This window comes from Gadus macrocephalus, chromosome 11 (genome assembly GCF_031168955.1).
Source record: "Gadus macrocephalus chromosome 11, ASM3116895v1".
Classification (NCBI taxonomy): domain Eukaryota; kingdom Metazoa; phylum Chordata; class Actinopteri; order Gadiformes; family Gadidae; genus Gadus; species Gadus macrocephalus.
Genome location: NC_082392.1, coordinates 6,752,060 through 6,777,944, shown reverse-complemented (window position 1 = coordinate 6,777,944; position 25,885 = coordinate 6,752,060). Strand labels below are relative to the sequence as shown.

At 46.8% G+C, this 25,885-nt stretch overlaps 1 protein-coding gene across 1 annotated transcript in view; it reads right to left on the bottom strand.

Moving 5' to 3' along the window:
- The window catches only part of LOC132467504 (collagen alpha-6(VI) chain-like), a 36,601-nt gene that overhangs the window by 6,396 nt on the left and 4,320 nt on the right, over positions 1-25,885 (bottom strand). Inside the window, exons 3-39 of the mRNA XM_060064830.1 lie at positions 25,831-25,885; positions 24,926-25,531; positions 23,889-24,458; positions 23,127-23,747; positions 22,435-22,995; positions 21,711-22,262; positions 20,855-21,430; positions 20,037-20,597; positions 19,454-19,803; positions 19,066-19,144; positions 18,569-18,714; positions 17,026-17,118; positions 14,452-14,505; positions 14,027-14,098; positions 13,758-13,784; positions 13,481-13,576; positions 13,337-13,390; positions 13,126-13,188; positions 12,056-12,121; positions 10,622-10,675; positions 10,496-10,531; positions 9,791-9,853; positions 9,589-9,651; positions 9,246-9,308; positions 8,979-9,041; positions 8,673-8,723; positions 8,452-8,487; positions 7,634-7,696; positions 7,218-7,280; positions 6,958-6,993; positions 6,808-6,844; positions 6,329-6,340; positions 5,352-5,842; positions 3,746-3,842; positions 2,446-3,129; positions 2,139-2,220; positions 44-178 (exon numbers count right to left, since the gene is read on the bottom strand). The exon at positions 25,831-25,885 is cut by the window's right edge and continues 551 nt beyond it. Coding sequence (XP_059920813.1) covers positions 46-178; positions 2,139-2,220; positions 2,446-3,129; positions 3,746-3,842; positions 5,352-5,842; positions 6,329-6,340; positions 6,808-6,844; positions 6,958-6,993; positions 7,218-7,280; positions 7,634-7,696; positions 8,452-8,487; positions 8,673-8,723; positions 8,979-9,041; positions 9,246-9,308; positions 9,589-9,651; positions 9,791-9,853; positions 10,496-10,531; positions 10,622-10,675; positions 12,056-12,121; positions 13,126-13,188; positions 13,337-13,390; positions 13,481-13,576; positions 13,758-13,784; positions 14,027-14,098; positions 14,452-14,505; positions 17,026-17,118; positions 18,569-18,714; positions 19,066-19,144; positions 19,454-19,803; positions 20,037-20,597; positions 20,855-21,430; positions 21,711-22,262; positions 22,435-22,995; positions 23,127-23,747; positions 23,889-24,458; positions 24,926-25,531; positions 25,831-25,885 — 7,329 coding nt within the window. The 3' untranslated portion in view covers positions 44-45. The remainder of the gene's footprint in view (positions 1-43; positions 179-2,138; positions 2,221-2,445; positions 3,130-3,745; positions 3,843-5,351; positions 5,843-6,328; positions 6,341-6,807; positions 6,845-6,957; positions 6,994-7,217; positions 7,281-7,633; positions 7,697-8,451; positions 8,488-8,672; positions 8,724-8,978; positions 9,042-9,245; positions 9,309-9,588; positions 9,652-9,790; positions 9,854-10,495; positions 10,532-10,621; positions 10,676-12,055; positions 12,122-13,125; positions 13,189-13,336; positions 13,391-13,480; positions 13,577-13,757; positions 13,785-14,026; positions 14,099-14,451; positions 14,506-17,025; positions 17,119-18,568; positions 18,715-19,065; positions 19,145-19,453; positions 19,804-20,036; positions 20,598-20,854; positions 21,431-21,710; positions 22,263-22,434; positions 22,996-23,126; positions 23,748-23,888; positions 24,459-24,925; positions 25,532-25,830) is intronic.

The window sequence follows — 25,885 nt, the reverse complement described above, 5'->3', positions numbered from 1 at the left end:
TGGCTGACTGTGATTTTAGAAATGACATAGCTAGCTAGCTTACCGTTAGGCTCGGGTCGTGGAGCCAGGGTTAGGGTTATTGGACCCAACAAGGTCCAGCGGGCCCAGCAGTTTTTCAGTCCTTGTTCCGGTCAGCATCTCAAACTGCTCCTGATCATTGAAATTCACTTGCCCCTGGCTACACACACACACACACACACACACACACACACACACACACACACACACACACACACACACACACACACACACACACACACACACACACACACACACACACACACACACACACACACACATTACTATTTAGTGTAACTACAAAAAAATGAGAGGACCAGTGATAAGAAAGACCTGCGGAAATGCCCATCTAATGGGAAGTATCTCCATCCCCTGAAGAAGAAGCGCCAGTCTTGACCACAGCAGTCATATATTGTATAAATAAATGGTGGATCCATCAAGACCTGTCACAAGAAATGAACCTAGAAATCCTGTACACCATGGCCACAAGATGTTCATGGGACGACTAGCCAACTTGCGAAGGAAATACAGATGGAACATATGAAGATATGTGACAACATCACCACTACCCATCTAGAGAGACACATCCTCCATTCGTACTACTCCGGTTGCGACTGCCCTGTACCCAAGCCCTAAAATACCCTATAATCCAGGACTACATCAAGCACAGGGGTATGACACTGGAAGAGAACTACAAGGCAGTATTACAAACCAAATAACTGTCCCACCCATGCACCAACATAACAAACAGACGTTACCCCTTTCAGGAAGGATGAAAAGGCATGGACAAAAAGATTCCCCTTTCTCTCAGGGGCCCCTCAGTGGTCAGGGCCAACAATACGAATTTCACCCCCGCCCTTATGCAAAGAAAAGGGAGTACAACCAATCGTACAAATAAAGCTAGAGGAAAGCCAGTAAACCCGTTTACTCTGAGACAGAGGACGACAACCAAGAAGAGACAGCCAAGAAGGCACAACTTTTCAAGGGTTGACACCAACTTCCCTTTCTAATGGCCATCCAAGCACTCAAAAACGGGATGAAAGGATGAAATTGGAAGGAGCTATGAGAAGTGTACAATCGACCAACAAAATAAAAAAACAAGTAGCAGAAAAAGTCTGGGAACGTGCAAATAATTTTCGAAAATATCAAGACATCCTGTAGCAGATTCTAACAGCCATGAGTCTAGAAGAACAACAAGGGCCCAGTATTAACCAAAGAGCGTGACAAAAGACAAAAATAACAGAAATATTCATGAAGACGAAGAGAAAGTGCCATCTCAGAGATGAAGGATGAGGGGATACGGGAGTGCTTTCTTGTTTGTCCGGTTGGGTAAATGAAGTACACACAAAGTACAAAGCCCTCAGAGTGAGGTTAATCTGAGACTGAGAAGCAGAACTTTGTTCTAATTGATGGAAGCTGTACAGGGACTTAGACCACCGCAGCACATGTTTAATAATGTCAGAAGAACTTTAAATGCACCAAGAATAACGACTTATGAATCATTCGTCTTGATAATATTTTTCTTGGAAAGGGTTCTGTTTTTATTGCTGATACAAAATACACATGGTTTCCTTTTTTTCACTAGAACTTAGATCTTGAGTGCCCATCGTACTCATTAAAACCAAGATAATTACAATATTGTCAATGATGTTATAGAAGCTACCTCTTCTACAGATATAATTGGTGATAAGGTTTAGAACTCAAATTGCCTCCATTGGGTCTTGGCTCTATGGTCTATCTGGGACAATTTACTTGGAAACTACATCTGGTTTTGTGTTATCGACCACAGTCCTAAAGTCAAGCCTTATGTTGAGAGTAACTTGCATATGATGCTCCGTCTTCCTTCCTGTTCATACTGAATATTCTGAGTGGATGAAAACCAGAACCCCCCGCAGGGTTTGGCTGTGACTCTGTAATTCATGTCCCTGATTAAGTCCAGATTCAAATCCTATTCCTGTCTCCATTAAACCTGCGTCAGGTATAATAGAGAAAAGAGCAGCCTCAAAATAATCCAGCGTCTAACTTGATTTATAACATTTGACATTTGATTGTTCGGCTGCTATTGTCACAAAGCTGGCTACAGATTTTTTATTTATTGCGAGTTACAGTAGCATGCGTACCCGTTTTTCACCCCTTCCTGTTGGTTGTTGATCAGCTGACATGTCTTCTTCAGAGCGACAGGTGGATAAGTGTTCAGCCCCGCTGCAGAAAACACACAGACAGCCATGACCATTTGAACTGCACTGCAGTAGACTTTAGGCTTTACTGTACTCTCGTCATCCGAATATGCTTAAATCATTCAGTCCAATACAATATAACTCATATTAATTACAATTAATGTTCTTAATATTGCCTCATTCGTCCTCCAACATAATATAATGTGATATAATAGACTATAAACGAGTATAGCTAATCTAGATGATTTACCGTTGAGTACGGAGAGGTAGCTCCTGATGAAGCGCTGGGCGTAGCCCTGCTCCTCGGCCCTCAGCTGGCCCAGGCAGATGAGGTGCTGCTCCAGAGGGGTGCTGGCCAGCTCTGACACCTGGGCCCGGTTGTAGTGCTCCCCCAGGGCCAACACGAACACGGCTACCCCCTTGCACTTGGCCTCCTTAGCCACCTGGCGAAGCTTGGCCTGGTCCCAGCTGGGGGTCTCGGCCCCCACCACCACCATCATCACCTTGTTCTTCCTGGGGCTGTTGGCGTTCAGCAGCACCTCCTTCAGGGTGAACTCCAGGGTGTGGCCCAGGGCCGAGGGGCCCCCCTGCTGCACCATCTTCTCCAGCACGTGGCTCTTCATCTGGCTCTTACCCTGGAAGGTCTGCAGACCAAACTCTAACTTGGCGGCCTGCTGACCCGGAACAGGAGCCTGGGAGTGGAGTGAGCCGCTCTGCTGGACCAGGGCCACCCGGGCCTGGCTGTCGGCCCGGCGGGGCTGACGGCTGACGGCCACCTGCTCAATCACGGAGCCAAGCAGCTCCTGGACACCCGAGTAATGGTCACCCTGGACCTGCCTGGAGCCGTCCACAACTAGGGCCAGGTCCACATCCAGGACCTGGGGCACGGGGATCTCCTGAATACTGACACAGTCAGACACAGGCCTGCAGGGGTCTGAGGAGGGGGCGGGATTTGTTGTTTTACTTGATTATGATTTATTTTCATATTCCCTTTTGATCTTTAATCATTTCAGCAAAATGATCAGATTAAACGAAAGCGCAAAAATAGTGTGTTCTAAAGGTTAGAAGACCATAGAGTACGAAACTAGCCAGGGTAGCCCCGCCCATTCTGCCGGCGATTTGAGTTCGCCCTGCAGAAGTGTTTGGAGAAGAGCAATACATTTCTTTCTAGTTTCCATATGTTTTTGCGGGAGCCAATCACCAAGCCGGCTTTTCCCTCTGGCGCGCTATTGGCTAGTTTAACACAAAGACGACAGAGAAGCGACGGCAAGCAGACAATTGTGTCATTTCAACTCATTTGAGCCCATTGATCACGCCTCTTCTGCTGAAGAAAATGACAGCAGCTTCCCCAGACCAACCTGTAATCTACGATTGAGCTTGGTCTGGCAATAGCCATGCTAGTACTCAACCTCATCACTCAACTTCTGACTCCTATTGCATCAGAGCTCTTAACATTTAATTTCACTGCTTTTTGTGCCTGAATGATCTTGAACGTAAAAGATAAACCTTTGCAATTTTGTCATGCCGTAGTTCTGACCTCTGCTGCTTACCGTAGCAGATGACGCAGCTCTTGATCATCCACAGATCGTTGGCAAGGTTCGGTGAGCGGCCAAGATACAGGTAGATAGAGTTGCCCGTGTTGTCAGCCTGCAATGAAACACAGGGGTCATGACCAGGCACAGCGTTATGGGTGGGCCTGACGGACCTGGGACCATCCTGACCACCTGAGGGCTCCACAGACTACAGCTCTTTTTAAACGAAACCTCAAAACCCATCTCTTTAAAAGAGCATTTAGCTAAACTTTCTTTGAGGTTCCCCTTTTAATAGTTTTTTTGTTATTATTATTTTTTTTTTCTGAAGCACTTTGAGATTCTTGAATATAAAGTGCATTATAAATAAAATTTATTATTATTATTATTATCCACTGTTCAACAGGTCCTCCCAGAATGTTCTTCAAAAAAAATAAAAGTTATATATTTTAATTTTGTATATATATATATTTATAAAGGCTTCTGAAATGCTTTATTTTTGCAATGCAGCAAACTTTGTTGATATTGATTCCTGATCCGATTTGCGTTAAAGGGCTGTTATCTTCGTGGATGGTCATGAATTGGCGGTAGGCATCTTCTTTGTATAATAGGCCAAGATCAGTCTGTTGCTAATGATATCGAAATATTGTTGGAAACAAAAAAACAATTAAACAGACTTCTGAGATAGTCGGCCTCATGTTATACGAGCATAACTGACGACTTTTAAAGTCATAGCCTACTAGACCTATAGACAATAAGGCAGCGATATCAACATGAGCAGTTATAACTGGAGAGACGGTGAAATCTGAAAGCTGCTAACCATCATGGGTGGAGAAAGTGATTCAGTTGCATTTAACAATGACGTTGAAAGATGGTGCGATCTACGAGAAAGTCGCAGAGGAACGTTCTTTACGAGGCTTTTGTCTGGATAAAAAACAAGTGGTCAGCAATATAAAGAATATGTTGGCGTTTTTGCACTTGTAAATAGTTAATCGCGTTTGTAGCCCACTCATACATGAAGTCATTCTTGCATGCAGGCGTCTTCATTCATTAAAAACATTCAAGTGTATGGAATTTATTCTAAAGAGGTCTAGACTCCGTGTGCAGCCTCGCCTTCTCCAGTGAACCCAGAATGCCCGGTGAAGTTGCCGGGCGGGCCAAGCCGCAAACGAACCAGCTTTGCAGTGTACAAATCCCTAAGGAGTGATCGCTGATAGGTCCGTCCTATGCACCGAAACTTTTTACAATGCAAAAAAATATTTAAAGAGCATCAAGCTATTCAAATCTCTATTATGCAGAGATAATATAACAGTATATTAGTCAGTCATTTGTCTTAGGTTAAAGAAGGATTTGGTAAAGTTTTTAATTTAAGGACCACCCACAATTGGTCTGGCCCATCCACAACTGGAATCCTGGCGCCTTGCCTGGTCATGACTCCAGCTCTAAAATCCATTTTTATTTGTAAATTCAAAAACTTTCCCAAGAGCGTTTACATTCAAAGGCAGGAGCAGGATAGGTCTAGTTCAGTGTTTCCCAACCTGTGGGTCAGGACCCCAACTGGGGTCTGACATGCACTGCAGGCTTGCACGATAAGCCCCTTCCCCTATCCTAGGAGAGGGAGTTTTACCTGGAAGGCCTGCTGGGTGTTGGTGCTCTGCCGGAGCGCCACTACTGCCGGCATGATGTTGAGGGCGCGGTACTCCATCATGGCAGTAACGATGTCCTCACTGTCCTGCGCCGGCCCGTTGCTGAAGAACACCGCCACCTTCCTCACCCTCACGCCCTGCCGCACGCGCTTGAATATGTTGTTGCCCACGTAGCGCATGGCGGCGCCCAGATGCCGTCGGTTGGCCGTGCGCTCCAGGGCGATGTTCTGCACCGCCTCGATCAGCTGCCTCTTGCGGTGGTAGTCGTGGAAGCGGATGAGTTGTTTCGTGTGGCCGCTGTAGCCCACCACGGCCACGCGTGCCCCCGTGGGGCAGTTGCTCTCGGAGATGGAGACGTCCTCCAGCAGCGCCAGCAGGGACGAGCGCATCCTCTCGAAGGCGTCCGGCGTGACGTCCTGTGACATGTCCAGGCCGAACACCAGCTCTGTGGGGTAGGCCGGGCATGCAAAGCCTGAGGGGAGCAGAGATGGAGAATGAGGAGCAGAACCAAGAACCTCATGGATAGTCATGTTTACCCAAACCCCATCCTGTTTTTACATTGAATTTACACTTCTCATTTATGAATGTTATATATAGATATAAATATATATATACATGTATACGTATGTATAACATGTATGCAACATTTTCTGTGAGATCTCTGCATACCATTTGCTATCTAATCTTTTTCCTGTACTATAATTTGATGCCTGAATATCAGGCTGACACATTTACCTCAAAGGACGTTTGGATTGAGTTGTATCAGTGAGGCAGGATCAGGCACATCTGTTAAGATCTCACTATGCCTTGGGCCGATCTAGAGGTCAGATCCCTAACCTTCTCCTGCTACTATCTGGGAGCAGCTATCAGGATCAGCTATCAGGGATCAGCTATGAGGGAGCAGCTCCCTTGGACAAAGACCTTCTCGGAGATAAAATCAGACGACATGGGCTCTTACCTTGGGAGCAGGCTGTAGGGTAACAAAAGAAAGAGTTTAGCAACGAATGATGGATTGTCCCAAAGAGCCAGACATACAACTTGTTGACTTCTGAACTCTGATTCCTGAAGCTACATTTGTCTGTTTATAGTATGCTTTGATTGTTCTCAGTCTCAACTGTAAGTCCCTTTTAGATAAAAGTATAACAGACTGTGAAGAGAGAGACACTGAAGAAACTATCTGAAGCACACTATTTGGGATATTTCCGATAGCACCAATAACTTTTGAGGAGCATGTTGTTACAATCCCCTCATCACTAATGACTTACAGCTAATTGGCATTGCATTTTTATAACATTTGTATTTAAAATGAACACACATAGGACAACAATTTCAATGTGCTATTAGCACAGGTACGCTAGGTGTCCACTCTCTATATACACATATGAGCATGCTTATTCATATCTGGATGCTTGTGATACACATGCTTGTGATGCTTACCGCAGTTGTCTCGGATGTAGGTTATCAGCTGACACTCCTAGGAGAACAGAGATGACCGTGATGTATGTTGGGTAGACAGGCAGCAGACGTCAATCACACCAGCTGACGCACAGGATTGTAAAACACTTTGGAATTGAGGTTTGTACTTACAGACATGTTCCGGTTCCCTGGAGGACCTCTGGCGCCCTGAGAGCAGAGGACAGGAGAGGAGGGGGTTGGTCATCATTGTAAACAAAGTACAATACACATCTTTGAATTTCAAAGAGCACCGCAAGTTTATTTACACCTCACTTCCATCCTTTTCTCCCTCTCTCTCCCTCCCTCCCTCCCTCTTCTCCATCCCTCCTTCCTTCTTCCCTCCCTCCCTCCCTCCCTCCCTCCCTCCCTCCCTCCCTCCCTCCCTCCTTCACCGTATGTCCAGGATGTCCTGGTCCTCCAGGCACGCCCGATTCTCCAGGATATCCCGCAACTCCCTGAAACATCGCCAAGCATCGTCACGGCAACGACACAGACACAGAAACCATCGAAAAACCACAAAACATAAACGCAGGAAAAGACAGAGATAAGATACAACACAGAGACCATCGAAAAACCACAAAACATAAACACAGGAAACGACAGATAAGATTGCACACACACACACACATACACACACACACACACACACCTAAAAACACTTGGGCTCACATATACACACACGTGCATTGAATCTCTCACATACACACACACACACACACATATATATGAATACACAGCACACACTCTCTCATTTACTAAAACACACACACCCACTCTCTATCTCCAACAAACGCATGACGTCACATACCCCCCTGCCGAGGTTTCCTTTGGGCCCAGGGTCTCCATGGGGTCCGTCTAGTCCGCTGTCCCCCTGGACAGGAAGTACAAACACACCGTCACGCACTAGACCTCTTAACAGGAAGTACAAACACACCGTCACGCACTAGACCTCTTAACACTGTCACACAGTAGACCTCTGAACAGGAAATACAAACAACACACCACCAAACACTAGACCTCTGAACAGGAAGTACAAACACACCGTCACGCACTAGACCTCTGAACAGGAAGTACAAACACACCACCAAACACTAGACCTCTGAACAGGAAGTACAAACACACCACCAAACACTAGACCTCTGAACAGGAAGTACAAACACACCACCAAACACTAGACCTCTGAACAGGAAGTACAAACACACCGTCACGCACTAGACCTCTAAACAGGAAGTACAAACACACTGTCACGCACTGGACCTCAGAACAGGAAGAACAAACACACTGTCACGCACTAGACTCATTAAGTGTGCCCGAATGGTGTATCGCTTTAAATGTTCCTGCCCAAATACATTTTGGGATGGCATTATCCCCTTTCCTATCGTAATGGATGGGCCAGTGTGACCTAGGCTAAAGGAGGTACGGAAGAAAGCATTGAAGCACCTCTCATGGCATTGAGAGAATTCAAACAGCCCTTATCATGGCTGCCACTGAAATACCTCTGGTCCATTTCACCATAGGATCCAAAGTAAAACAAGACTAGACTTCCTAGGCTGCGGTCAAATAGTTTACTTATGTATGTTGTTCATATGGGTATTATCCCGTCCAACAGAATGAGAAGAGTCTTACTGAAACACCAGGATATCCGGGGAAACCAGGATCACCCTATCAAAGAACAGGACAAAAAGGTTTGGAATCCATTTGGAATCATTTGGACATTTATGTACAGGACATTACGTTAGAATATGTTTGAAAGGGTTGAAAACATTTCCCTCAATAGGTTAATGTGTGTAAGTAGTGCATTTGTGTGTGTGTGTGTGTGTGTGTGTGTGTGTGTGTGTGGTTCTTACCTTAGATCCTTTTGGTCCAGATATTCCATATCCATCTCTGCCATCTTGCCCCTGGAAAAACACATTAAAACATTGAATTAAAAGCACATCAGGCCAAGCAAAGTCACACATAATCACACAATATATACATACTGCTCCCTTCCACACACACACACACACGCACACACACACACACACACACACACACACACACACACACACACACACACACACACACACACACACACACACACACACACACACACACACACACACACACACACACACACACACACACACACACACACACACACTCCAGCATCTTACTGGCATTCCTCTGGACCCCAGTGGTCCTGACACTCCTTGTGGCCCCGAGTCGCCTTGTTGTCCCTGGCAACATAACAACACAGCACGACGTCACCACATTACATCAAATCATCACAACATGATGTCACCTGACCACATACTGTAGTAGCCAATCTGATCTTCTCAAATCTAAATATAATATAACATAATTCTTAGAATTCTTTGAAATGGTGAACCAGAGGACTTCCTGTCAGATCACAGCATAGCACAGGATGTGATCTCACTTACCTTCTGTCCATTGGCTCCAGGCGGTCCAGGTATACCGCCTGGTCCATCAGCCCCTGGTTTGCCCTGGAAATGAGCAAAACACACAGAATCAAACACACAGCCCATCAGAATCAAACACACAGCCCATCAGAATCAAACACACAGCCCATCAGAATCAAACACACAGCCCATCAGAATCAAACACACAGCCCATCAGAATCAAACACCCAGCCCATCAGAATCAAACACACAGCCCATCAGAATCAAACACACACTAAAAGTATTCTGTAAGGTGTAACTGGACATATCTGTTTCCGTTCAGACTGGTTCAAACTGCCTCCGGTGGCTCTGATGGAGTACTGACCTGAGTTCCAGGAAGTCCCCGGATTCCTCTGGGGCCCAGTTTACCTCTGGTCCCTTGGGGTCCCTAAAGAAAGCAGAACCCTAACTGGGTCAGGAACAGGACCCCACATACACAGACATACACACGCATAGAGTAGTGTGTGTAGTTTCATACTGGTTCCACTGGGCTCCTTTCTGAAAGCCCCCTGTGGTTTAAAACCTACCCGGGATCCTGAAGGGCCGGGGCTTCCTGCTTCTCCTACAATGCCCGACTCTCCATTCAGACCCTAGAGACACACACACAACACACACACACACACACACACACACACACACACACACACACACACACACACACACACACACACACACACACACACACACACACACACACACACACACACACACACACACACACACACACACCAAATAAAACACAGTGTATGGCAGCTGACAAAACAGTTGTCCACAAACTGAGATGAGCAACCAAGTCTTTAATATCCGAGGGGAGGGGAGAAAAGGGGATGGGAGGAGAGGGGAGGGGAGGAGAGGGGAGGAGAGGAGAGAAGAGGAGATGAGAGGGGAAGGGAGGTGAGGGGAGGAGAGGGGAGGGGAGGAGAGGGGAGGGGAGGGGAGGGGAGGTGAGGAGAGGGGAGGGGAGGAGAGGGGAGGAGAAGGGAGAGGAGGTGAGGAGAGGAAAGGCAAGGGGAGTGGAGGGGAGGTGAGGAGAGGGGAGGGGAGGGGAGGAGAGGGGAGGGGAGGGGAGGAGAAGGGAGGGGAGGGGAGGAGAGAAAAGGCGAGGGGAGGGGAGGGGAGGGGAGGTGAGGAGAAGGGAGGGGAGGGGAGGAGAAGGGAGGGGAGGGGAGGAGAGGGGAGAGGAGAGAGGGGAGGGGAGGGGAGGGAGGGGAGGTTAGATGAGGGTATCCTACATGTTCTCCCATGGGTCCTCGTCTTCCTTTGGGTCCCTGTGGAAGGACACATGTGGTTAGGATGGGTCCAGAGACATTATAGAGAGCCACCTAACATGAGAACATGAGACAAGATCTTTCTTTCACCTCGTTTCCCTCGATTCCACTCTCACCGTTCACGCCATCCTTCCCTGGAATGCCCTGGAGTGTGTGTGTGTGTGTGTGTGTGTGTGTGTGTGTGTGTGTGTGTGTGTGTGTGTGTGTGTGTGTGTGTGTGTGTGTGTTTTTGAAGAAAGAAAAAAGTTAAGTCCAATTGCTGATCTGAGAGACAGACAGATAAACACAGGTACAGAGAGATTGAGACCGAAAGACAGAGAGACAAAGTCAGAGAGCGAGAGCGAGTGAGAGAGAGCAAGAGAGAGAGAGAGAGAGAGAGAGAGAGAAAAGGACATGGACGAGTGAACATTCCTTTATATTGCAGTTTTTCTCAGTCGCTTTGGTACATTTCTCAGATCAGAATTGAAATTCTCAAAACTACCTGTTCAATCTTCACATCATTGTGTCATTTGTGCACATCAAAAAAGCAGTTTCTCATTTCTTTGAATAAGTTGCAAATGCTTTGGTACATTCATGCAAATGATTATGTACAATTCTCTGCTCTTTCCTACATTATCAATTGCTTATGTCATTTTGTACAAAATGTATTGTGGGTCTCTATTGAATAGTCTCACCCCCACAACATTTAGGCATCAGTTCATTGCATAAGTCTTTACATGCAAAATGGTTGAACAAGTTGTCATAATATGTCAAGCATATTTCTATACATTTCCATTCTACTTATTTTCTAAATCTGTCCTGAATTGGTAAATGGCTACCGGGTGAATTTTGAATTTCTCTAAAGAAGGGAAATGTCTGAAGTGTTAGAGCAACCAACCATCAACCAGTTTAGTGGAATAGCTCAAAGGTGCATCTCCTGAACCATGAACTGGCAAGTATATATATAGCTGTAGCACAACACAATGTTACATTGTCTGAGAATTTGTGGCCCAACAGACAGGAACGTCAGGAGGTGTAGGATGACTGCACTGTAATTCCTACAGCAATGCATGTACAGTTTACCCTGAGGAGATTTTCCTAAGTTCACATTTCTAGCAATGACATGGTCTGTAAACAAATTACAGTACAAACAGTCAAAGCGTAAATGTGAATCTTGTCCAGTCTCTTGAAATCGATCTCCCACATACACTAAGGTGTAACTTACAATAATTGTCTTCAAAACTTTAGCCATGGTTTACATCAAAACATCCCTCCAGAGTACACTGTTATATTGACAAGGACTTTGGACTTTGATGGCACTGACATGTTCATTGACACAGATATTTACTTTTGAGAAACAAACTAAGGATTTTTCAGCAAGAGACTTGCTTTTGCATGAAATCCATGGTGTTTTGCTATTTGTACGAATTGTTTTGAGAAATGCACTTGCTGTTTTGCAAATTTCAATTATGATCTGAGAAATGTACCAAAGCGACTGAGAAAAACTGTAACTGAGAAAATGGTTTCCAACAGGAGGTTCCTTACCGGCATACCAGCGTTTCCTGGTTCTCCTTTTGGTCCCACCTCCGCATTGTCTGATCCAGCTGCCCCCTGAGGCACACACACACACACACACACACACACACACACACACGCACACACCAATACACAACGTTGTCAGAGTTCACATCTGGAGCATCCAGCTGAGTTCTGGGTTCAGAAGGGCTGTTGGATTGAACTTCAGATCCATACTTCAGGGTTTCTGGACCAGAACCCACCAGCAGAGAGAGAGAGAGAGAGAGAGAGAGAGAGAGAGAGAGAGTTTGTGTGTGTGTGTGTGTGTGTGTGTGTGTGTGTGTGTGTGTGTGTGTGTGTGTGTGTGTGTGTGTGTGTGTGTGTGTGTGTGTGTGTGTGTGTGTGTGTGTGTGTGTGTGTGTGTGTGTGTGTGTGTGTGTGTGTGTAAATGCTACACATGCTATATTACAGTTCAAAAGTGCCTTTCGAAACACATCTTGAGATTGATGGGGGAGCACTGTCACAGAGATCAACTACTCACAGAGATGGGAGTTGATCTCTTTGAAATTATGAATAACTATTGTTATTCTTTCTTTCTTTTTAGTTCTCTTTGGGACCTAAGCATAGGACCTAACTACTTCCACAATGTTTGATCTCGAGACGAAATTCCACTTTTAAAATGTGCATATGAGCTTTGAATCGATTGATTCAACTTATTTATATTATTGTACTGTGTTTCTACTATTGCAGCTCAGACTTGACTTGATTTGTGTCATGTCCAATAAGGTTATGAGAATTTGGGCATGTTTTGCACAGATAGCTGATCGTTTAATGAAGGACATACAATGCAGAGATATAGAGACACAGACAGACAGACAGACAGACAGACAGACAGACAGACAGACAGACAGACAGACAGACAGACAGACAGACAGACAGACAGACAGACAGACAGACAGACAGACAGACAGACAGACAGACAGACAGACAGACAGACAGACAGACAGACAGACAGACAGACAGACAGACAGACAGACAGACAGACAGACAGACAGACAGACAGACAGACAGAGACAGACAGACAGACAGGGAGAGAATACCGGATCTCCTCTGAGTCCTCGCTGTCCTTCATCTCCTCCCTCTCCTCGGATCCCTGTGTTGCCCTGGAGACGATAACATGGGTCAAAGTTCACACAACATCATCATGACATCACATGCCCTAACCTCTACCTGCTCCTGAATGACATCTATCTGACCGTCATTGTAAGCCTGTTACATGACTGATTAACAAAAAAAAAGAAAGCCGTTTACCGCATTTCCCGGACGTCCTCTGTCTCCTAAAGCTCCCTTCAAGCCTGCTTCACCCTGAGGATGCACACACAAACTTTAGCACATTAAATATGACAGGTGGTGTTTTTCACAGGTAAAATGATGTAGATGAAGCTAGCTGGTTACCTGCTCTCCGTCGACTCCATCCATTCCAAAATCACCCTCTTCACCCTGAAGGAGTAAAAATGAATCAGACCTCCTTTCACCTCCTCCTCGTCTCACCTACTCTCACCTCCTTCTCCTCTCAGCTCCTTCTCCTCTCAGCTCCTTCTCCTCTCACCTCCTCCTCTCAGCTCCTTACCTCCTCCTCTCAGAGTTCTGTCCCAACATTCCTCCGTGATACCCAATCCCTGACTTCACTTCCTGGACTAAAGAACGGTTTCCTGAAGGTTCAGACACTCACCTTGTTGCCATGGTGACCCCGAATTCCCTGTTAATCATACAACATAGAACACAATTAAACACACACTTTGCCAACTACCGCTGTCATTCAAAGGTCCACAGAACGATCAAAACTCAAGTCTACTGCTTTTATTGTGAGTAGAAATACTTCTATGTGTCTGTCTATGAATAGTAGTTGTGGGGTTAGATGTAGTATAGCTGTAGTGGTGAAAGTAGCAGGATAAGTGGTGCTGTGGTCCGTCTGTCTGTCCATCTAGGCTGTGTGTTCACCTTCTGTCCCCTGGTCCCTGGGCATCCCTGGGTCCCTCGGACCCCTGAGGGCCCGGGATGGCCTCGATCGCCCTGCAGGAAAGAGAGCAAAAGAGAGAGAGCAAGCGAGCAAGAGAACGAGGGAGTGAGAGATAAGAAAAGCTTGTTTAAAGGCTGAACCAAACCTCGCCCCGAGGCTAATGGGAGATGTTAGACGTGTTTTGCTTGCAGTTGTATTCGACACCAACGGAAAGCAGAAAATAAAGAAAAGCTGATACAGGCTCTGAGAGTATGTATGACTGTGAGCATATGTTAATGACCGTCATAAAGTACATGTTTTATATGGACTTGTATGTATGGTCATGTTTGTGCATGCTCTTTAGTTTGATTTTTATACAATTGTATTTCAATAAACCGATAATTATATTAGGAAACATAAAACTCACGGCAGTCCCTTCCTCTCCTGGGAATCCTGGATGACCTTTAGGTCCGGGAACACCCTGAAAACACACACACACACACACACACACACACACACACACACACACACACACACACACACACACACACACACACACACACACACAAACACAGTCTGTTTGACGTCATGTGCTTCAGTCATCCGTGTTAGCTTAACTTCATGTACCACACGAGTGAGGCGTTCAAACGTTGATCGTTACGTCAGTCGATCGATGTGCAGTCCCGGCACCAAGGACGAGCCAGAAAAAAACCGTTATTTGAGTTTTTTATGCTAAGATCTATATGGTGTCAGATACTATGTCAAATCTCAAAAATGAATTGTTAAAATAAATAAAAAATGTGTACAAAATAGAGACTATGTGATTGACATACATGTAAACCTATCAATATTCAGAATGCATCACACGCGGGAACGTTCAAGTGCAATGACGGCGTTATACGTTAGCCCAGTATGCAGACTGCTCAAACATGCTGCATCAAAAGAACACATATTCTGCGAGACTTTGTGAAGGGAGAGACGGATGTGAGAGGCAAGAAGTCAGGAAATAAGTACGCACAGATCAGCTTGCTCAGAGCCGTTTCTACGTGTCTACTATTGTCGATATGATTGCATTTTTAGCTGTCGATCAACTCCATTTCAGAGAGGACCACGATTCAGTCGAAAGCCTGTCAGAGTCAGGCAGTGTGCTGTTCCTGTCGCTGTTTGAGCATACCTTACAGAAAGACGCAGAGATGGCCAAAATAATGGAAACTATTCCCCGCAAGGCCACCTACACCTCTCATGACATACAGAACGGAATCAAAGAATTGATGAGCACCTTAGTGACGGAGCATACTGTTGAAGAGGTGGGGGATGCGTTTTATTCCATCAAAGTTGATGGAACAAGGGATCCTACCGGCCGGGAAAATATCTAAATTGTTCTTCGGTTTATTGATGCAAACAACAATGAGATAAAGAACGGCTCTTGACAATAGCCACTGCAGAGGACGGGGATGCTAGGACTCTCACACAAACCGTTATCTCCTAGTTTACTAAGGCTGGATTGAGCACCGACAAAATACTGAGCCAAGTGTATGACGGGGCCTCCGTGATGGGGGGCAAACATGGTGGAGTACAGAAACTCCTCCAGGAGGAACTGGAGAGAAATACCATACGTCCACTGCTTCAATCATCAGCTCCATTTGGTGGTGGTGGTGCAGGAAATGTCCCCAGAGCAGCCTGTCGTAGATTTCTTTAGTGTGTGTAACCTGTTTTATAAGTTCCCGCAGTCGCTGTTCATTATAAAGGGGAGACGCTAAAACATCTACTTGACCAACGATGGACCATGTGGCCACAGTGCAGGTGATAAGCAAAGCAAATGAAAACATTTCCCAGCTGCTGACAGAACTCAACACACCTTTGTTCCCAGCCGATGTGAGAGTGGAAGCGGTGGGAGAAAAAGTGAGGCCCCTCGGCCCCTTGGATTTGACCGGCACAAAACCCTAAGCCCAGTTCTGACCAAAGATTCGCCTTGCAACGACTTGCAACGAGACGGTTTTAGAACGTCGCAGGGGCGGTGTGAACTGGTCGTTGCAAGGAGTCGCAAGGAGTTGCAAGGAGTCGCCAGAGATTGAACATGTCAAATCGCAAGGTCCAGTTTTAGAACGCGGCGATTTACCAATTTCTCTTCAGCCAATCACAGCACAGAACAACTTGTACGTCACGGCCTTACTCCGCCCGGTACCGTACTGTCCACTCCAGTGTACAAATATACGAAGATACAGACTTCTGGTCAGAGGAGAGGGAGGAGAATTTAATTCGCTTGCTGGAGGAGCAACCTGTCCTTTACGACGTTGGCAGTAAGGGGTATAGCAACAGGGACAGCAAGAAGAAAGCATGTTGCGACATTGCGGTGGCACTTGGTGTATCTGGTGTTTCAGTTCAACTCGTGACCGTGTTAACTGGTGACCATCAGCCGAATGCGTCGCTTGTTGACGTGGCTACGCCAGCTGTTAGAAATCAGGACCAGACACCGTAGCTGTCCTTGCGAATACCTCTTTGTTTTGTTTTTCAAAAAAATGTCAAAAATATTCCCATCTCATTCGTATTTGGAGTGTAATTGGAAGAGATTTGTCACTCTCACTAACATAATTAGGCCTGTTTATAATTAAGTTATCCATCTCCAAGTAGTAGTTGAGCCGATGGTAAACAAAGGCAGATCAAACTGAAATTCAACTAACCTGACTTGTGGTGATGCTGTTTGTTACTGGTATTTGTGCCGAGCACATGATGCAATGTTGCAAATGTTTTGTATGTTTATGTTTATTGCTCGACTGCGTGGCGAGGCATACTGCTGTTGGCGTCATGCTGTGGTATTTAATGTGCCGCCGTGCACACAATGCAAATGTGTTTTGTATTTGGCTGTTTGTGTTTGTTAATCTGTACTATTTGCGAGCTGCGTGCTGTTGATCGTTAAGCTTGTCAATCGACGTGTGAGGCGTTCATACGCTGATCGTTAAGTCTGTCCAGTGCTTCCAGATCTCTGGCGTTGACCTTTCACCTTTGCAGCTGAGGATCCTCGCGAGCCTCGGCTTCCTTCATGTCCCGAACATTTACACATGACACCACAGCACTCTCGCTCGGCCACGGCGTCCTGGACGAGAGAGAGAGAGAGAGAGAGAGAGAGAGAGAGAGAGAGAGAGAGAGAGAGAGAGAGAGAGAGAGAGAGAGAGAGAGAGAGAGAGAGAGAGAGAGAGAGAGAGAGAGAGAGAGAGAGAGAGAGAGCGGGAGAGAGAGAGAGAGCGGGAGAAAGAGAGAGTGTTGTGGAGCAAGAATACTTTTATTTTAGTATAGTTTAGTTTAAGGATGAAATTACGGTCTGTTCAGTATATTTAGTTAAGGTGGACTTATGATCTGTTTAGTATAGTTTAGTTCAAGTTGGACTGAGGATCGTTTTAGTATAGTTTGGTTTAAGGTGGACTCACAATCTGTTTAGTATTGTTAAGCTAAGGTGGACTTACGGTCTTTTTAGTTTGGTTTAAGGTGGACTCACGATCAATTTAGTATAGTTTAGTCAAGGTGGACTTATGATCTGTTTAGTATAGTTCGTTTAAGGTGGACTTAGATCTGTATAATATAGTATAGTTTAAGGTGGACTAACGATCTGTTTAGTATAGTTTAGTTTACGTTGGACTCACGATCTGTATAGTATTTTATAGTTTAAGGTGGACTTACGATCTGGTTAGTATCGTTTAGTTAAAGGAGACAGAGTATGCCGTTTCTGGTAGTTTCACTACAAGTAAAGACTCGTAGTGGGGGATATCTCGGCCATGGTTGAGAAGAATTGGGGGAAAGGAACCTTGGCCTTGACTCTCTGAAGTCCATGTTGAACCGCGACATGGAGGAGAAGGGTTTGTACTCCCGGAGCTGAGCTGCCAGACTGCCGCCAGAGCTTCGGCGGCAGTTCGGCAGCTCCGCCGGATTCCCTGCCAGGCAGTCACATGGCAAACTGAAAAATTTGTCATCTCTTTTTGTAGGGAATATCCCTGCTTCTGAAATGCGCGAACATCTCCGCCCAGCGCTCGTCCGCTTGTCCTCAAAATCCTAGCTATGGTCTGATTGGAGGGGGGTGAGGAAGTTGGAGGTAATATTCAAATATGCCCCCTTCCTACGTAGGAGGGGGTGCCGAAACTGACTCGCTCATTTGGTAACTGTAGGCGGGGTACTTTCAGAAACGCGTATCTCACTCAAAAAATCATGTACAGACTTTTTTCCAAGTTTGTATGCGTTTGGGAGCACCAGAGACCCAAAATAACACCCCAAATCCAAGGAAAAGTGTTGTCAACTTTAAGGTGGACAGTATAGTCCACCTTAGTTTAAGGTGGACTTACGATCTGGTTAGTATAGTTTAGTTTTACGGCGGACTGACGATCTGTTTAGTCTAGTTTAGTTAAGGTGGGCTTACGATCTGTTTAGTTTAGTTTTACGGTGGAATTCCGATCTCTTTAGTATAGTTTAGTTCAAGGTGGACTCACGATCTGTTTAGTTCAGTTTAACGGTGGACTTACGATCTGTTTAATATTGTTTAGTTAAGGTGGACTCACGATCTGTTTGAGCAAGGTACTGCCCACGCTCTGCATGCCCACGCTGAGGGGGACCTTGTAGCCGAACCCTCGACCGAACTCCACCATCTGGATCTGGCTGGAGTCACGCACACCGTCCAGCGCCACCGCCAGCAGGGCATTCACCCCTGAGAGACAGACAGGGAGAGAGAGGCAGACAGACAGGGTGAGAGAGGCAGACAGACAGGGAGAGAGAGGCAGACAGACAGGGAGAGAGAGGCAGACAGACAGGGAGAGAGAGGCAGACAGACAGGGAGAGACAGACAGGAATGACAGGGAGAGAGAGGCAGACAGACAGGTAGAGACAGACAGGAACGACAGGGAGAGGGATACAGACACAGTGAGAGAGATAGGTAGAAATATAAAGAGAGACAGAGAGAGAGAGAGATAGCAAGGAAAATAGGTCAACATTAATGTGAAAAAAAGAGTGTTAGGGAGAATAAAGTCAGGTATAAGTCCCAAGTGCATCCTGGCCTAACCAGACAGACGCAGCAGCTCAGACTGATGCTCTAGCTTCATAACATCTTCATCCAGACCATCTGTGAAGACCACGAGTACCTGGCATGCACACATACACACACAAAAAAAATGAGGAGGACACATTCAATACGCAACCTTAACCCTGACCCTAACTGTTGGCTAAAGTAACACTGCCTAATTAGTTGAGTGTGAGAAAAAATCTGTTAGTCGCACAAAGAGGAGAGCTATTACAACACAACCTCAACATCAAACCCAGTACCTTTATAATCCCCTTTTATTGATTTATTGTTAATGAATGCCCAACAAGAAGATTACATTTCATGCTACTATACATAACCTCAGCGAAGTTCACAACATTACATGTGTTCCCGATGGTTTCTGCTGTACCTTGGCGCCGGCATTGGACTGGGTCTTGAACTTCTCCTGGAAGGAGGTGAGCAGGGCCGTGTTGAAGAAGGTGTCTTCCGACATCTTCACGTTCATGACCTTGTCCACCACCGCCTCGCTGAACGGCTTAAATTTGAAGTCGTGCAGGACACGCCCGTCATGGCTGACCAACCGGAAGGCGACGTTGGGTTCGATCGGCATGTTCTGGACGCAGCAGAGGCCCTTGAGCGTGGACACATGGTGGAGGATCTCCGGCAGGGCCGCCCGGAGCTTGGGGAACCCGCTGACCAGTAGTTGGGACCCGGAGCGCTGGGACATGTCAAAACCAATGGCCACATCGATACTGCAGGCTGAGATAGAGAGAGGGAGTGGGAGAGAGAGAGAGGGAGAGGGAGAGAGAGAGAGGGAGAGGGAAAGGGAGAGGGAGCGGGGGAGAGAGAGAGGAAGAGGGAGGGAAAGGGAGGGAGAGGGAGAGGAAGAGCCCTTACAGACTTACCGTAATCGAATGAAGTAAAAAATATACTGTGCAAGAGATACAGGCAGATGGACAGAAGGACAAACCGATTAACAGATTAAGTCTAACCAGGCTTTTCGCAGATGGTTTCCACCACCTTCTGCTTGATCTGGGCCAGTTCGCTGAAGTCCTGGACCGTGAAGATAAGGTCGGAGTCGGCCGTGATCTTCTTCAGCTCCAGCTGGTTGACGGCACCGACGCCAATGACAAAGATCCGGATGCCCATCCCCCGGAGCACCTCGGCCTCCTGCACCACGTCGTCCTTGGATTCCCCGTCCATCATCACCACCAGGTTCTGGGAGACCCTGCTACTGATGCGGCTCCCGGTGGACGTCTCGAAGTAACTCTTGATGAATCTCAGCGCTCGTCCGACCCAGGTTCCTTCCTTCTGCCGCACCATATCCAGGATTTTCTTGGTCACCTCCTCCACCGTGTGGAACTGGTTTAGGTAGAACTCCTTCTGCGTCTCGGTGCTGAACTGGGCCACGCCCACGCGCACCTGATCCTTGCTGATCTTGAAGCTGCCGATCAGGTCGGTCATGAAGGTCGTCATGTTGCTGAAGGCATTGTCGCTGATGGTCTCCGACGTGTCGACCAGCAGAACCAGGTCCGCTTTCTCCTTCTTACACCCTGGGAACACATGGAGGACTTAAGGGTCTGGTTCAGTGCTCTACTGTACGATATAATATTTGATGCACTACTTTCGACAATACTGTTGAAAGTATGCCACTGTAGTACAGTATACAGTACACCCTACTTCACCTTATGTTTTACTGTACTGTATGCTCTACTATTACAGTATTCTATTCTGTACTTTACAGTACAACGCTCTTGAATATATTACCCTTGATATTTAATGACAGTCAGACGGACAGAAAGATAGTTACCAGGAATGGTAGTGCTGCAGAGCTCACTGGAGATGTTTTTGTAGAGGGTCTTCAGGGCGTCAAAGTTGTCAACGAAGAAGACCCTGGAGGGTTCCCCGGCCATGATCACCAGCTCAGTCTTGTTGGCACCCTTCACTCCGATGCTGAACACGCTGATGCCCTTCTCACGCAGCGCCTCGGATGGAGCCTTCAGGTCGTATCGGTCGGTGGCCTCACCGTCTGTGATCACCATCAGGATCTGGGGCACCTCTGCGGCTTGGCGGCCGCCGTACTTCTCATCAAAGAACTGTAGGGTGTATTTCAAGGCCTTGCCTGTGTAGGTATTTCCGGTCGGGGACTTGAGCGCCTGGATGGCCTTCAACACCTCGCTCTTGGAGAAATACTCTTTGAGGTTGAATTTGGATTCGGTTTCGTTGGAGTAGAGGATGACGCCAAAACGCGTCATCTTCTCGCCGACGGTGGTCAAGTTCACGACAGACTGCATGAAATTCAGCATGGCTGAGAAATTGCCGTCGCTGATGCTAGTGGAGCCATCGACCAAGAAGATGATGTCTGCCATCTGAGTCTTCTGGCACTCTAAAGCAAGAGACAGAAGACATTCAGGATAAGGCAAGGAAATATGTGGACCTTGTGTAGTATTGTAAGGTCTTGAAAATATTGACTAACTGCAATACCTACCCAACTGACGATGAAAAAGTGCTTTAACATTTCAAACTCTAATTTAATAGTACAATTGACTGTAAATATAAATGAATGCAAATGTTTTCCCTGCGATAGATTTGCTTATTTACTGGAGTATAATATGCAAGTGCAATTCCTACCAGTTTATACAGCATCAACCCTAGCGTTGTCTTACCTCTCTCACAGAGACGCAGATTCAGCTCCCTCTCCAAGTCCTTCAGGGCATCAAAGTTCCTCTGAGTGAACACATGGTCGTCAGAGCCACTGATCTCCAGAAGCTGTGTGGTGTTGGCGTTGACCACCCCGATGGAGAAGATGGTCACACCCTTTTGCCTCAACACCTCAGCCGGCCCCTTCACCTGATCCTGGGACTCGCCATCAGTGATCACAATCAGGTTCTGTCTTATCCCCGGACGACCCCCGCTGGCAAGGTCAAAGTATGGGGAGACTTCGGTCAGGGCCTGGCCCGTGTACGTGCCTCCGCCAAGCTGCTGCATTTTGTCAATAGCTTTCAACATTTCTCCTTTGTCATGGAAGTCATTAAGCTGGAACACCATCGTCTGGCTGGTGCTGAACTGCATGACTCCCACATGCACTATTTCCTTTTCAATCTGAGACTTGCCAATCATAGCTTTCATGAAGTCCTTCATCTTCTGGTAGTCTTCTGATCCGATGCTTCCAGAGCTGTCGATCAAGAACAGGAGATCCCTTGGAATGTCCTTGCAGGCTGTGGACAAGAAACACATTCAATGTAAGCCCTTCTTCTTTTAATATTACCAATGTGAGAAATAGGAACAAGAAAAAAACAAAATAAGTACTCTTACACATTGAACCTGTACATATTCAACCAATGGTTGAGTTGCAGTACAATGGAATAACATGGAAAGAAATGTGCTTACCATCTGCTGAACAGATTTCAGTGATAATGTCGTCCTTGATAATTTTAAGGGCATCAAAATTATTCACCAAGAAGGTATTCTGTGGGCTTCCAGCGATCTCCCGCAGCTCTGTCTCAACTGCTTCTTTCACTCCGATTGCATAGATGTTGACGCCCTGGGTTCTCAGCTCCACTGCGGGAAGTTGGACCTTGTCCATCGACTTCCCGTCCGTGATGACAATGAGGTGCTCAGGGACTTTGTGCCCTCGAGTTTTCATGGCTCTCTCAAACAGGGGCGCCATGAAGGACAGGCCACGTCCGGTCTCGGTACCGCCGCCAACTTGATCGATTCTCTCCACCGCATTCTCCAGGGTTTTGCTGTCAGTGTAAGTAGTCAGGTCGAACTCTAACGTGGGCGAGTCTGCATATTTGACACACCCAACACGGATATGGTCCGGGCCGATGTGGTAGGTGTTCAGGAAGTCAATGACGAATTTCTTCATGTAATTGAAGTCGTCGGGCTGAATACTTCCTGATTGGTCGATCAAAAAGAATATGTCGGCCTCATCTGTTTGCATGCAACCTGGAGAAATAAAACAAATAATGTTTTAGAATAGATCTGTATTTCTGGTGTAGTGAGTTCTCATCTGAAAGGTCCTAGGCTCCATACCCAACAAAAACAACTCCTAAATTGCAATTGCATCAGACCCAAACCTTCTTTGATGTCAGTTCTTCTCTCATTGAGTGCAATGGCCTGACGGAAGATGTTGTGGCACATGGTCTTCTCCAGGCTCTTCTGCAAGGTCTTCAGCCTGACAAAACTGTCGACATTGTACACATGCTTGGTCGAAGGGTGCGATGCAATCTGCACCAGCTGGGTCTCGTCCGCATCTTTGATTCCGATGGCGTAGATGGTGACCCCATCACGACGCAGGTCTGCCGCCTCCTTTTCCACCTCATCCTGAGATTTTCCATAAGTGATAACCACTGCAACCTGCTGGACGCCTTGGCTTTTCCGTCCTCCTCGCTGTTTGACAAAGACGTTCTCGCGAGCAAACTTCAGCGCAAGGCCTGTTTTGTTCCCTCCTCCATGGTAGTGCAAAATCTTGATGAACTGGAGGATCTCATTCTTGTTATCGAAGGTATCGAGGTAGACCTGGACTGCAGGATTGTCGCTGTACGTGACTATGCCAACCCGTACTCTGTTTGTCTGGACGTCAAGGCTTTCCACCATATTGTGCAGGAAAGAGAGCACCAACTGAAAGTCAGCAGCTTCGATTCTTTCCGATTCGTCCACAATGAACACAACATCGGCTACTCTGGAAGCTACACAATCTGCAAAATAAATGAGGGGGTTAGGACTATGTTTTATAATTTGGAATAATCAACCAATTCCCAATACAGTAGTAACTCAATATATAACAGAACATTGATTACACTGACCAAAATCCCAAGTCAGTCATTGATGATCCTCACCCTCAACTACGCCCATATGCTCTTCCTCAGTCTCAAACGCTGCCTTCAGCATGGGCACGATGTTGGCAGACTGGTAAACGTATGGGGCACTTGCCACTGTCTTCATCTGGTCCGTCATGCCCGAGCCGAGGCCAATGCCCATCACCGTCACCCCCTCGGACTTCACCCGGCGGGCCGGTTGGTAGATGCTGTCGCTGGAGTTGGCCCCGGACGCGACCACAAGGAACTGCCGGAAGCCCAGATGCTCACGGCTCCCGGCCTCAGTACTGAAGAAGTTAGTGACGGTGTAATTCAGTGCGCCACCCAGGTTGCGCGGCGCATTGGGACTGCCTTGGATCACCCTGAGACGCTTAATGCTGGCCACCACCTCCTTTTTGTTCTTGTGCTGATTAGGGAGAAATTCCAACTTGGTTTCCTGGCCGTACCGGGCCAGGCCGATGCGGTGGGCCTTATCTCCCACGTTGAGCTGCTGAACCACGCGCACCATCATGTTCTGGGTTAGCTTGAAGTCGGCCGCGGTCAGGCCACTGTCCACCAGGAAGTAGATGTCGGAAAATTTTTGCACCAAAGCTGGGGAAGGAACAAATTGAGTAAAACAGAATGGCGGCATTAAAGGAGTAGTATTGAAGATAGAATCATTACATATATATATTTAGTATATGCTACGTGTAAACCTCCTAAGATGGCGCAATTTGATTGGTTTGGTATCTCAGGATATTGTTTACATCGCAAAAAGTCTGTCATGTCACACTAATAAAAACAAATAAATTCCAGCAAAGTGTTATCTTTTTAATTTTTGGAGTGTTAGAGTATGTTCAGTATATACTAAAACCATTATTCACCTCAGGCTCCGTCAATAGTGGGGAATAACTCCACTATTCACTTTGCCTTCGGTGACTAATTGTTAAATATCATTCGTTTTTAACGTTTGCTTATCGATTTTGTTTCAAATAAATGTGTGTGTGGACCTGAATGCCTGCATGTGTGTGTGTTTGTGTTTGTGTTCATGGGAGCATGTGGTGGAGATGCCACCATACCGGCCCGTTGGTCCTCAACGGTCACACAGAGGATCTGCAGCAGCCTGTCGAGGAGCTGCTGGAGGGCCTGGTAGCTGTTGATGCTGAACAGGAAGCGCTCGTGCGGTCGGTTGGCGATCTCATGCAGGTTCGTTGAATTGGACCTGCCGATGTCGATGGCGAACACGATCACCCCTTTCTGCCGCAGCTGCCGCGCTGGCTCGATCACGTCGTCCGACGAGCCCCCGTCCGTGATCACCACGGCGATCTGGGGCACGCGCTGTGCGGCGCGACTGCCCCCCTCTGGGGTGAAGAAGGTCTGCTGGAGGAAGGTGATGGCCTGGCCCGTGAAGGTGCCTCCCTTCCGGTGCTCGATCTTGCTCACCTGGTCCAGCAGCGAGGCCTCTTCCATGTGGTCCTTCAGCAGGAACTCCTTGTACGGCTGGTCGCTGTACTGCGCCACGCCCACACGCACCTTGTCCGCGCCCACATCGAGGTTCTGGATGAACTTCTGGAGGAAGAGGAGCATCTCCTTGAAGCTCTCCGGGCTGATGCTGGAGGAGCCGTCCAACAGGAACACGATGTCCGCCCGTGATGTCTCATTGCATTTTTGGGGAAAGAGAAGGACTGGGTCGGGAGAGGAAAGGGTTGTGAGTTTGTGTGTGTTTCTGGATGAGGCTGGAAAGTCAAGTTGAAAATGGTTCAATGCTAATGGTAATAATGCTAAGATTGAACACGATTGTTTGTTGCAAGTTTTTCCCAAGTCAATAGGATAATTAGAAATCATGGAGCTTAATGGGACTGTGCACAAATTAGATGATTTGGGTTTTGCAAAAAGTGAACTTAACTCAATTCGCCACAAGGTCAATTTTTGATGTTGCATGTGTTTATGTTCATGGGAGCATGTGGTGGAGACGCCACCCTACCGGCCCGTTGGTCTTCAACGGTCACACAGAGGATCTGCAGCAGCCTGTCGAGGAG